The 12,985-nt window shown below is 37.5% G+C and overlaps 1 protein-coding gene and 1 long non-coding RNA gene across 2 annotated transcripts in view; one reads left to right on the top strand and one right to left on the bottom strand.

Annotated features, from left to right (window-relative positions):
* Positions 1 to 362: 362 nt before the first annotated feature.
* The window catches only part of ADCY10 (adenylate cyclase 10), a 199,965-nt gene continuing 187,342 nt past the window's right edge, over positions 363 to 12,985 (bottom strand). The window contains exons 25-31 of the mRNA XM_070941042.1: positions 11,610 to 11,769; positions 10,356 to 10,560; positions 10,174 to 10,270; positions 3,399 to 3,514; positions 1,793 to 1,910; positions 989 to 1,049; positions 363 to 419 (exon numbers count right to left, since the gene is read on the bottom strand). Of these exons, the coding sequence (XP_070797143.1) occupies positions 363 to 419; positions 989 to 1,049; positions 1,793 to 1,910; positions 3,399 to 3,514; positions 10,174 to 10,270; positions 10,356 to 10,560; positions 11,610 to 11,769 (814 nt within the window). The remainder of the gene's footprint in view (positions 420 to 988; positions 1,050 to 1,792; positions 1,911 to 3,398; positions 3,515 to 10,173; positions 10,271 to 10,355; positions 10,561 to 11,609; positions 11,770 to 12,985) is intronic.
* Positions 2,401 to 4,398, top strand: LOC139313742 (uncharacterized). Its single transcript, XR_011600157.1, has 3 exons — positions 2,401 to 2,462; positions 3,372 to 3,469; positions 4,318 to 4,398. It is a non-coding gene; the product is annotated as an uncharacterized lncRNA (long non-coding RNA).

Below are 12,985 nucleotides of genomic sequence, written 5' to 3'. Positions count from 1 at the left end.
GTATTCTCCAAAGTACCTAGGGACAGGACAAGGAGTAATGGATAGAGATTATTAAAGAGAGATCCAAGCTAGAATTAAAAAGAAATTTCCTGAGAGTGAGAAAAATTAATTAGATAGCCTCGAGAACTTCTGGGTGCTCCATTACTGGAGATTTTCAAGAAGAGAATGACAATCATTTGTCAAGAATGAGTAGGAGGTTGGACTAGAAGATCTCTAAAGTCCATTCCAACTCTGCTATTCTTATGTTCTAAAATGAAATAGAAGATACAGACAGCAAGGAGAAGTTTATTATTATTTTCAGGAAATAAATCAAAACCCTTGTCCCCTATTCACCTTAGAATTACCTTTGAACTATAAAGTCTTTATTCCAGCAGATATCCAATAGGAAGAGCTTTCCCAATCTTTTGATTCAGATATACCTGAATTTTTTTAGTTATTATCATAATTTGGATTCTAGCACTATAGGAATAGGAGAGCCAAGTAAATAAATTAGCAGGATCACAAACCATTCCAATTCCTTCCTTAGATTGTAGAACTATTGTCGCCATAAAGGCTAAAATAGCTTATATGGTAAGGATCATAATAGATATATATTAAAATCCAATTTTGTGGGTTTTAGAAGCAGCATTAGAAATATTTTTTTAGTTATCATAAGCCAAACTTCTTGTTGCTGTTAAAATAATAATGCTTATCATTTAATATCTGCTAAAGTAAAACAAAAAAGATTTTAGATGAAATTATAAACTGATTATGAAAATATCAGAGGACTGATTTGACAGTCCACTGTTTGTGCTTGCAAGAAATTGCTAAATAAGTAAATAAATTTCTGCATACCCATCTCTGAATTTCTCACCTTTGTTATCCTGTTATGCATCTCACGGACTTTGTCAGGCCTCTCTTCTATATATTTTCTTAACAACAGAATCTCACACTCTACCAACTTACAGAATCCATGGTTAGAACAGAGTGAAGCACATGTTCTCCTCACCAACCGCCTTGCTTTTTCAAATGGTATTATGAATTTATCCCATTGCTGAAGTCTGGCAAACCTAAATGATAAACTCACACGTTAGGTAGAAGGAGAGTCAACCCTTTCCTAATGAGGTATATAGAAACATGAGTTTTCAGAATGAAAGGACATCAAGGCCAAAAATATATATCTTTATACTCTGCACTCCTTTCATAGTTTAGAAATGTACTTATTTTCTCAAAAAACAAACTAATGTTGCAAAAAGAGAAATGGATGATGGAAGTTGATAGGAATATGGTTTATAAGATTCAGAGTTAGAATTATACTATACATTGGTAACATTAGTCCCTGGAAATCCATTACAGGGTTTTTTTGTCATACAGTACAAAAAGTTCTAGCTGACCCAATTATTCATTTAATTAAATTAAGTTAAACAATTTACTATCAGATGACAAGAATTAATTAATTTGGTATGCAACAGTGTCTAGTAGATTGGAAGAGTGTAATTAATTCTTTGGCTCCTCGTGACTTAACCACAAGAAATAAGTGGGGTATAGGCAGAGAATTAATTTCCTTTCTATATCAACCCTTTACGATTCTTTCACAGAAAATCCCATTTCTGTTATAGTTTAAAATATGTTTCAATAATCATTAGTCAGGTCAGAGGAAGATTCAGGTACATATATCCATAGAGAACAGTGCAGCCTCCAACAGTAACACTGAGTTCCAGTAAGCCATGGATCAACTATAAATTTCTATCTTACAACATAAAAAGGAAGAACTATCATGTCATATAATAGCATTACAAAAAATTAAAGTTACCAAATTGCCAGAGAAGAATACAAACTCAACATGATGTTGTTCTGAGACATGAGGATGCAGTTTGTTTCATTAGCGAGAATAAAATCCTGGCAGTACTTAAATGGCTTAAAACAAAATCCTGGGGGGAAGGGGGAAAAAAGTATCATTAAGCATGTATCGTATTCCAGTTAAAGCTGAATATCTACAAATGTTCAATAGCACATAGAAGATAACATATATCAATATTATTAACAGTTGCATCATTTGAAGAAAAATTCAGTGGAACAACTATATTGTTCATGGAATCTAGTAATACTGTATGCATAGCAAATATCAGCAGATCTGCAATGCCTATTTGGCAATAGCTTAATATCTCTGGGCATACAGAGGTATAACAACAAGAGTAGGCCAGACATGAAAAGTCAAAGATCAAAAAAGAGAAAGAGATAAAAATGCCATGTTTTGTGAAAAAAAAAATTATTATTGAGGCCTGACAAGTTTTCAAGATTTGCTCTTGAAAAATATCTGTCAAAATATTTGGATCTGATTAATAAAGCTTTTCTTCTCTGATATGTGGATCTTTTTGTCTTGCTTTCTGCTCCTGGATCAAGTCATGCCACGGGGTGAAAATACTGCAAGAGACTCTAATTTGCCTTGAGTGTCAAAAGAGAGAAGTTCTGCTAGGATGACTGTTAGTATCTCATACTAGTGTCTTTTTATTTTCAAAATATTTCTGATGGTAATCATGTTGGCTAATTTGTTAATGTTAAAATGAACTTTTTTGACCTTTCTATATTTGCACAAAGTCCTTAATATTAAAATAATATATAACCTTACTATTAAAGTTACATATTCAGGTGATACCTAACCTGAAATTATATTTCCTAAGCTTATCCTGTGTCCAAGAAGTAAAGCTTTCTTCAAGTCAATCTCAACTCCTGGTATATATGGATTATATGGACATGAACAAGACTTGGTCACTTTACTGACTATTGGGTGGAACTGGTTAGCAGGTGGCTGTGAAGGCTAACAAATTACAATTTGGGTTCCTTAACAGATTTTTTTTCTGATTATATGTTAATGTTAACATTGATAGTGATCTACCTTCTAGGGTTATGTGGAATATTTAATAACGAAAATTACATTTAAATTTAGTGATGGTATAAGTGATTATGTAGACTTTAAATTTTTTTAGAACTCTGAACAAGAGAGTTCAGAAATTAGAGCAGATTGATAGAGCACAAAGACAGCCCCCAAGTAGTAATTGTTAGGGTTTCATGAAGCAGCCCACTTCATGGAATCTCCTGGGTTCTGATCCTAGAGCAATCTGTTTTGGAGCACAACCTCAATTCTACATTCTCTCTTTAAGTAAGCCCACTGAAATCAGTACTGTTTAATTCTGAGTAAATATCTATAGCCATCATTCTGCGAGATAAGACTGGTCTTTTCACAGATTATTTCTTTTCAGATTTAAAAATGCTCTTCTATTGTTTGTCTTTTAATTATTGTACAGATACACCCACTGCCTTGACAACATTTTGTTGAAAGGTAGATATAATTGTTTTTAATTTGTTTTTCTTAATTGAAACATGCATTTTAGATACTGTTTAAAGGACTCTGGATTTACCAGCATAAAGTATAATGTTCAGACACCCCGAAATGAAGAGTGACTGTCCAATAATATTGTCATCTCGAAAGGTGAGATCTTCTAGGCAACTCAACACTTGCACAGAATCTTGATATCTAAGAAGAAGCAGGAGGAAACATTTCTATGCAGCTGCAAGAAGCTGGTTCCCAAAAGAGTTGTCTTGGTTTGTTGTGAAAACTTGGTAACTATGTGTGTGCCTGAGGATGACAGTAGTGTAAGCATTATATATAAACATGGACCCTCTTAACAACTTATTGTTGTTATTGGTAGGGTTTGTGCTGGGAATCAAACCAAAACACATGATATGGATGACTATATATATTTGGCAACTAAATAAATATAATATATTGGCCAAATTGTTCATTCACATATAGGTTTATTTTTCTCTATATGTATGTAATATAAGTATGTAAAAACATTCTCTTATGTATGACTTACATATGAAGTTTACATTATAGACATATTTGCCTGGGTATTGAAATATTTCATGTACATTATCCACAATTTAAGCAACGTAAGAAATGTATTTCATCTTGAAGACTTATTTGGCTTAGATTAGTATGTTGGTGTTATATACCAGGAAGGGATAGCAGTAAAGCCCAAAGTGGGCAAAGCACATCCATGTAGTATGTGTGTTGTTTGCAATGCCTGGAATCACACTAAAAACACATCAAGAGTGAATACTCCTTCACTATAATGAAACATAAAACAGCTCCTACTGATGTCAGTGAAAACTATTTTGAAGTTTCACTGCAGAGTGGGAAAATTTTTTTGAAAAAAGGTTGCCAAAATAGAGGCTCTCTCCTAATTTTTCCACTATGTTAAAATACTTTGATACCTGTTAAGAATTAAACCCTTGCTTTTCTTGATCTAGTGACAACCATGATTCTTTTCCTAGTTACTGAAGCTTGGAAAAAAGAAGGAGATGACTCCACCACCAGATGGATTCTCAATTGACTGACCAACCACACTCAGCAGGTAATCTTCAATGAAACTACATTGACATGGGATGAAATATGAAGTGGGGTATCTTAATATTCTGTCTTAGGTCCAGTACTCTTCAACATCTTCATACATGATCTAGAATGATGGGATAGAAGGGGAACTCATAAAATTTGCAGATGACACGAAGCTGGAAGGAATTGCCAGAGGTGTCAAACTCAAGGTCCATTGGCCACATCTGGCCTGTGGGGTGCATAATTCTGGCCCACGGGCAGCCATGGAAATGGCGAAGGACTGACCCGTGGTGCCTCTGCCAGCGAAAATGGAGCTTGGGAGGGCTGTGCATGGTCCTCCCCTGTTTTTGGCCTGGATGGCCTCCTGCAGCCCTCTATCAGTGAAAATGGAGCCCATGGGGGCCAAGGGGTTCAGGAGGTCATCTAAGCCAAAATCAGGGCTGGCAGAGGGCTTCAGGAGGCCATCCAGGCTGAAAATGGGGCCTAGGGCCCCGCCCCCGGGTTCCGTTTTGCTGGTAGAGGGCTAGCAAAACAAACTGAAAGCAAAATAAAACAAAAGGAGAAATATTTCCCCTTTTCCATTTGAGCATCCAAGAAGGGACAGGAAAGGAGAAAGGGAAAGAAGAAAGAAAAAGAAAAAGAAGGAAAGATGAGAAAAGAGCAAGGAAGGAAAAAGAAGGATAGAGGGAAAGGAAGAAGAAAGGAGAATAAAGAGGGAAGGAGAAGGGAGGGAGGGAGGGAAGTCCTGCCTTAGCACTTGGCCACCAGTAGATGGCAAGGCTCCTTTGGAGAACAAGGGTTTGGTGCTCTCCCTGGAGCGCCTTCCTCCACTGGAGACAATGGATCCCCCCAGCCCCAGCCGGGCCGCCACTGGTGCCCCTGAGACTAGTTATGTCGAGCTAGCAATTATCCACCCTGACCACGGCCCCATGCCACCCCCCCCCCAAGATCAAACACAACCCTGATGCAGCCCTCAATGAAATTGAGTTTGACACCCATTTTAGAAGATAGGCTCAAGACCCAGAACAATCTTGGTTTGAACACTGGGCCCTATCCAATAAGATGCAGTTCAGTGGTGAGAAAAGTAAGGTCCTGTGCTTAGGCAAGAAAAATCAAATGTGAGGGAGGAGCTGACGTTGGAGCGGAACGGACGAGTCTTCCATAAGCTCTATGGAAGTTCGCCGAATTCCTTATGCCAGAGGATCCAAACGGATCTAAGCCATCCTGAAGAGATGGTGAAGAAGAGAAAAATGCCCTGTTGTTCACAAGGAGATCACTAACCTCCTTCTTTGGACCAGGGAAAGCTCTCAATTCGGCAAAGAGAAAAAGATGGACATTGTGCCGTTCAAGTCTGTGGCAGCGCCAAAGAAGAGAATGAAGAAAGACTGAAAATAGAGAAAGAACAGTGTGTTGGCTGGGTGAGAAATTTTAATATTTTAACTTCTGTCAGAAATGCCCCTTTCTAAAAAGACTGACTAACAGTGGGGCTCTGTCAAACCTCCACCCCCTAAATCAGTGGTGCATAAGCTCAGAGCAGAAAGAGATCCGAAATAAGGAGTGTTAATTGTTTTGATTAATTGGACATTAAAATGTTAAAAGGAGGAAAACGGATTGGTCATCTAAGGATTTTATAAACTTTATTTATAAACTTTAGTTGGCTCCGGAATCGTAAAGAAAAAAAAAAAAAAAGGGGGGGGGGGGAAAGACTACCAGACAAAGCAAGCCAAGGGAAAGGAATAGAAGAAAAACAGTGCAACAGTGACATCTCCTGGCCAAAGTAAAACTCAGAGGGAAAGTGAAAGAAAGTGGAAAAACGAAACTTGATTACGACATTGGATAGCATAAACAGTGCTGTAAGACTTTTTTTAAGACTTAGATAAGCTGTCTACATCTGGGACTTGTTTACTGAGGAAAACACAGTGGAAAGTGGAAAGAGTATAAGCTGTAAGCACTGCAGTTCTTTGATAGGACACAGATGTACAAATGAGTATTTGGAACTGGGGAATAATAGAGACTGTTAAAAGATAAAAAAAGAACTTTATACCTCAATTTTTAACATCTTCTCCCTGGAGATTCATAAAAAATGACTGGAATAGTAAAGGAATTGGATTTACTTTTTCAAATAGCAATGGACAGGATGGAAAGAGGATTTAAAGGGGCTATGGAAAAAATAGAAAACTCCATACAAGGACTAATTAAGCGAAGATCAAATTCTGTTGGAAAATGAGGAAACAATAGAAGAAAGGAAGGAACCAACAAAAAGAAGAAGAATGAGGAAGAAGAAAAAGTGGAGATAATAACGAAAAGAATAGCGATGGATGAATAAAACTTGGGGGGAAATATATTGAGAGGGTTGGATGATATCTTGGAAAGGAAGAAAGGGGCAGGGATAGGAAGCTTTGAAACCAGGCAGTTGAAGAGGGTGGAGAGGGGAGCAATAGTTAGATCAAATATTCAGGAAATAGATATAGAATCAGAGATGTAAGGGAGGAATATGGGAGGCAGGCCAGAAAAAAAGCACTGAGGCAGGCAATAGACAATGGTTAGATGTTCTTTTTCTATTCTTTAGCGGTGTTTGGTTTTGCCTTCCTCCCCTCCCTTTTCTATTTAAAGCATAGCAACAATAAGGCTGAAGCAGGCAAGAAATGATGAAGGGATGGTTTCCCTTTCCCTGGTGTTACTTTGAGCGGTTTTTCTCTCCCATCTCCCCGTCTTTTTATTTTATTTAGTTTTCTTTTTTCTTATACTTTTTGTTGTTCTTTGAAATGGGATAAACTTGATTTTATAGAGGTCTGATGGTTAGATAAGAAAGATAGAAGTTAGAAAGGAAGAGAAATTAAAAGAGGGAATCCTAATGAGGAGAATTGTTAAAGAGGAGGATGTTAAGTATCATTGTGATTATATTACTATGTTATTGTACTACTGCTATTATTGTGATGAATGCTATAACAAAAATGAATATTATGACTGATGAAAAATTACTGTACTCAGACCAAACACTGTTTGATGAAAACTGGATTGAATATAAATAAAATTAATAAAACATGGAAAAAAAAGAAAAGAAAAATCAAATGTGTAGGTATAGAATAAGCAGTCCCTGGCTTAACAGTAGTAACTGTGACAGGGATTTAGGTGCTCTAGTGGAGCACCACTTAATTATGAGCCAGCAATGTGCTGCAACTGCCAAGATGCATCAACAGAGTGATAGTGTTAAGACATGAGAAGTGATACACCATACTTGGAACATTGCATCTAGTTCTGGTCACCATGATACAAAAAAAGAGATCCTGGAAAGTGTGTAGAGAAGAGCAACAAACATGATAAAAGGTCTGGAGGCTAAATTATGTAATGGTTGAGAAAGCTCTATGTCTATCTTATCGAAGAAAAGGATCAGGACAGAGCTAACTATATTCCAGTACTTGAAGTGCTGTCACAAAGAAGAGGGGATTAATTTATTCTGTAAGGCATCATAGGGCAGAGCAAGAAATAATGGTGGAAGCTTGTTAAAGAGAGGTTCTACATAGAAGAAAGAACAAATTTTTTGACAGTGAGAGCAATTAATCAATGGAATAGCTTGCCTTCTGGAGTTCCAGGTGTTCCATCACTGGAGGTTTACAAAAAGAGATGGGAAAACCATTTGACTGGGATGTATAAAGCTCCTGCCATGAAAAAATGCTTTTAAAAGTAAAAAAAAAAAAAGTCTCTGATGATTGCGCAGCTCAGCTGGGATCGTCAGAGCCTTTTAAAAGCATTTTTTTACAATCTCTTTGGCTAAAGAGATTGTAGAAAAAATGCTTTTAAAAGTAAAAAAAAAAAAAATTGGCCACGCCCACCCAGTCACATTACACCCCCCCTCCACCAAGCCACACCCACAGAACTGGTAGTAACAAATTTTACATTTTACCACTGGGGTCAACCTATTCTTCAAAGCACCTGAAGGCAAGACAAGAAGTAACAGAAGGAAGTTTATCAAAGAGTGGTCCTACCAAGAATTAAGGAGAAATTTCCTGTTAATCAGTCAACTGGCTTGCCTCCAGAAGTTGTGGGTGCTCCATCACAGGAAGTATTTAAAGAGAGATAGGACAGCCATTTCTCCAGAATGGATATAGGGTTTCCTGCAGAGGGTTAGACTAAAAGACCTTCAAGGTCTCTTCAAGCTCAATTATCCTATATTCTGTAAATAGACTGCTACTTCTACTATGTCAGTCAAGTAAAAACTATGTCTTGTTGCTTGTTAAGTTATTTATAAATTACTTTTCAGAAACCCTATCATTTATTGGGAAATTATCAGTGGGAGATGGGCAAAATGCTGCCCTTGCTTGGGACCAAAGCAGACAAAATTTCAAGGCCACATCAGAAGTATGTATTTGGGTTTTTTAAAATTAGGATGGACCAATGATTGTATTATTTCATTCACATGGGTTTAACCTTGATTTCTCATTGCATGAGTATCTTTTGGGCAATTGTGACTTTGGTGACTTTGAGGTGCAAAAGGCCTTGTGCACCTTTCCCACAAAACAAATCTCAATTTTGGATTTGCAGCAAGAATTATGAAGGAGAAAAGAGGGGGGGGGGGGCACATATGGTTATCTAACCAGGTCCTGACTGCTCTAGAATTAGAAAAAGGATACTAATGGTGTAGTATTTCCTGCTTGAGCAGGGGGTTGGACTAGAAGACCTCTGAGATCCATTCCAACTCTGTTATTCTGTTAATATTATATTTACAGAATTCACTAGACTACAGACTCACAAACTGAATTTAAATTTATCAACTTATATGGATCCAATCTATATGGTTAATTTCTGTTTCCAGAAGTCATAGCATAGTGCTGCAAGAAATCTTGGAGGTCTTCTAGTCCAAGCCCCTGCTTAAGGAAAGAGACCTTATATTATCCTGGTCAAATGGTTGTCCAATCTTTTCTGAAAACATCCAGTGATGAGAGCACAAACAACTCTGGATAGCAAGATATTCCATTGATTAATTGTTCTCACTGTCAGGAACATTTCTCAGAAAAACAGACAAATGGTTGTCCAATCTCTTCTTTAAAATCTCCCGCAACTTCTTGAAGCAAATTGTTCCATTGATTAATTATTCTCACTGTCACAAAGTTTCTCCTTAGTTCTAGGTTGGTTCTCCTTGATTAGTTTCCATGCATTGCTTCTTGTTCTGCCTTCAGGTTCTTTGGAGAACAGGTTGACACCCTCTTCCTTGTGGCAGCCCCTTAAATATTGGAACATTGTTATGTCACTCCTAGTCTCCTTAGTTCTAGACTGGCTCTCTCTTTAACAAGCTTCTGTCCATTGCTTCTTTTTTTGTATTGTGATTCTTTTTTGGTATTATGCTGATTAGAACTGAATGCTGTATTCCAAGTGCAGACTCACCAGCGCAGTATAAACTGTTTCTTAACATAATCTTGATACTATCCCTCTGTTGATGCAACCTTGGACTACCTTGGCTTTATTTAATTCAATTTAGATTCAATTATCATTAAAACCAAAATCAGCGGGCAAGCTCATGCATGAAGCTCCCTTGCTGAAGCGGCGACCAGTGCACTCATGTATGAAGCTCCCTTTGTGGGAGTAGTAGGTGCACACACCCGCCAGTTGCACAAATGGAGCGTGCACACTTGCGTACACCCACCTACCACTCACAGGGAACTATCCCCTCTCCCCTCGCCAGGCTGCCAAGCCAAAAAAGGTTGGGGACCACTGGATTAGATGACCTCCAAGTTCCCATCCAACTCTGTTATTCTGAAAGCCACGTTTTTTGTAAAAAAAATAAACATACAACCAAGTACCTGGTGCTAAGATAAAGAGCTTTGAAAATATCATGGAGCACAGTAGCATCAAGGTTAGGCCTCTTCAGCTGCTCATATAACTCGTGTGCACGATAACCTAAAAAAAAAAAAGCAGTCCAAAAATATCTGCCTATCTTTTGAGCCCAAGAGTTGCTGCATTAGAAACTGTCAAGCTAACTTACCCAGTTGGATGGCTAAAGGCATGTTCCCCAAACAAAGCTTCATGTAAGCCAATGATGATGCTAGTTTAGCAATTGTCAGTAACCCTCCTCCAACAACTTGAAGATGAGAACTACGTTTGATGGCCATTAACTCATACTTCATCCATTCATGTTGGCAACCCATCATTTGATAGCAGAGGGAGAAATCCATATAGGAAGAGATTATCTATGACATTACAAATAAAGGCACAAATGACTTTGGTGCCTATTAAAAACATTTTAGTGGAAAGAATCTAGTATTGGTTTAGTCAGAAACTTGCAGGACCTATCTTGATCTTTCCTCAAACTTTTTCAATTTGAAGACCAAAATTGGTAATAATAGTTCAGGAAGATCTTTGATACTAAAAATGAGAATATCTGGACTTTTCAGTGTTTTTTTGTTTCTGTAAATTCTAGTATCTTGTTAATTTGTCTTAAATGGTTGAATTTTCAAGAAAACTTAAAAACCCCACTATCCCCACAGGAACCCACTTACAGTATGAGATTGTATTAATGGTCTTAATGTCCTTTGTCTTATATAATACATTCAGATGATAGAGCAAACAAAGCATTGAACATTAGGGAATATAACCATGGCACCTTCTTCCAATATATATTTGGATGATATCAACATTACTGCCTTTTTACTAAAGTTGTGAAGTGAGAGTTTAATTCTATTGTGGCTGCTTCTTCCTATATTTCTTTTTCTTATTTTTCTTTATACTATGTTTCTTTTTATTTAAAATTTTACTTAAAAAATAAGCTAAGACTTTTTAACTTAAGTAATAAATATATGGCAGTAAATTAATGTTAGAATGTAAGATAATGAGAAAACCAAGCATCAATTAATAGTGCAGTAACTTCATCCACAGCAAACCAGTGAAGTTACTATATGTATTTGAATTTAAACTGCTTATTTCCATTACTTACAGTAGTTTAGATAGTACCCAAGTCCTGTTTCAGTATTAAAGTCATTAATGTTCACAAGAATCCTTGCACTTGACCTCTGCATTAAAGGTATGATTTTTAATTATCATCATTGTGAATATATCAAATTGGACAGAGTACCCAAAGAACAATTAATCAAACCATGAGAGTGCTAATCCAAACAAAATTACCTACAGCATGAATTGTCAGATATCATTTGATACCAAGTTTTCTCTCTAGTATAGAGAAGGAACAAGACAAGAATGGGGATAGTCTGCAAGGACAGAAAAGAAAGCTATCTACGTATACCTGAGATTCATCTTGAGACTCTTCTGCACAGTTCACCTGCATGAGGGCTGCCAAACGGGTGAACGTTTTCCTACTTCTGGCTACATCCAGATTGAAGAGCTGCCACAGCAGGGAAAGGCAGTGACCTTGCTGGAACAGAACTGCTAGTCTCTTCTCCCTGCTGTAAAAGGAAGAGCAACAATTCACATGGCACGAAAAACATCAGATCTACACAAGCACCCCCAACTTACTGGCTGTGAGAAAACTAAAAGACCCTAAGATCCTCCTATAACTACACACAGTGAAAGCTGGCTTGGGAAAGATGTGTATCAGTCAAGTCATTTGTTCAAACCATTCCTCTGTAATGCCTATAGTGCAGGATTGCATGACTTTCCCTTTGCTTTTCCCATGGCAACATCTGATGCATAAGCAAGGTAATGTACCATGTAAATTTGACAACAAGAATTGGGGCGTTATTGATTTCCTGAAGTGTTCCATATAATATTGGTTGATTTTTTTTTATATGATGTAGATTATAATGAATTAGAAGCTGTACTAATTCTAAGCAGACTAAGACAGAATGATTATACATCTAACAGAATAATAGAGTTGGAAGAGACCTTGGATATCTTCTAGTCCAACTTCCTGATTAAGCAGGGACCTAAACTATTTCAGACAAATGGATGTCCAATCTCATCTTTAAAAGCTCCAGCTTCTTGTCCTATCTTCAAGTGGTTTGGAGAATAGATTGAACACAGATTCATTGCCTGATTATCTTTTGCAGGATCTTCTTAGAGTGTATTGTATAAAGTGTATTGATGTCAGACTGATAGGATTGTAGTTTCCTAGATCAATCCCCCCCCCTTTTTTTGAAGAAACTATGTCAGCTCTTTCCAGTCTTCTGATGGTTCCCCTGTGCTCCAGGATCTTTGAAAGATATAGCTCAGGTGTCAGCCTTCGCCTTTTACTGCTTTGGCTGCCACGGTAGCAGGGGGAGGGGGAGCTAGCATGGGGGTGGAAGTGTGCTGGAGGAGAAGAAACGAAAGTGAATCTTAAGCTATAGTGCTGCATCTTTGAAGCTGCTATTGGATCAACGGTCGTGGCATTCCTGATTGATGACACTGCCAGACGTATGCTTCCACCTGACCCCTGGGAGACCTTTGGATTGGATGATTTACGTTGGACAGTGGGAGGGGATGCTTTCTATCTGTAATTTTCACGCTTTTGCCTCAGATTCTGCTTTTCCTTGGTTGCGATCACTTCAATTTTCAGTAAAAGTACCTTTCTCTATAAACAATGGAATTGGGGTCATTCTTTCTTGAATTTTGAAGGAAGCATACCTGACATTAAGCAGAATCTCAGTTTCCCAGCCATCCCGGATAACTATCAAGGAAGCT

The sequence above is a fragment of the Pituophis catenifer genome, unplaced genomic scaffold, assembly GCF_029215685.1.
Source record: "Pituophis catenifer annectens isolate HBS135680 unplaced genomic scaffold, rPitCat1.0.hap2 SCAF_3, whole genome shotgun sequence".
NCBI lineage: Eukaryota > Metazoa > Chordata > Lepidosauria > Squamata > Colubridae > Pituophis > Pituophis catenifer.
The sequence above is the reverse complement of the archived record's forward strand: the minus strand, read 5'-3'. Positions and strand labels throughout refer to the sequence as shown.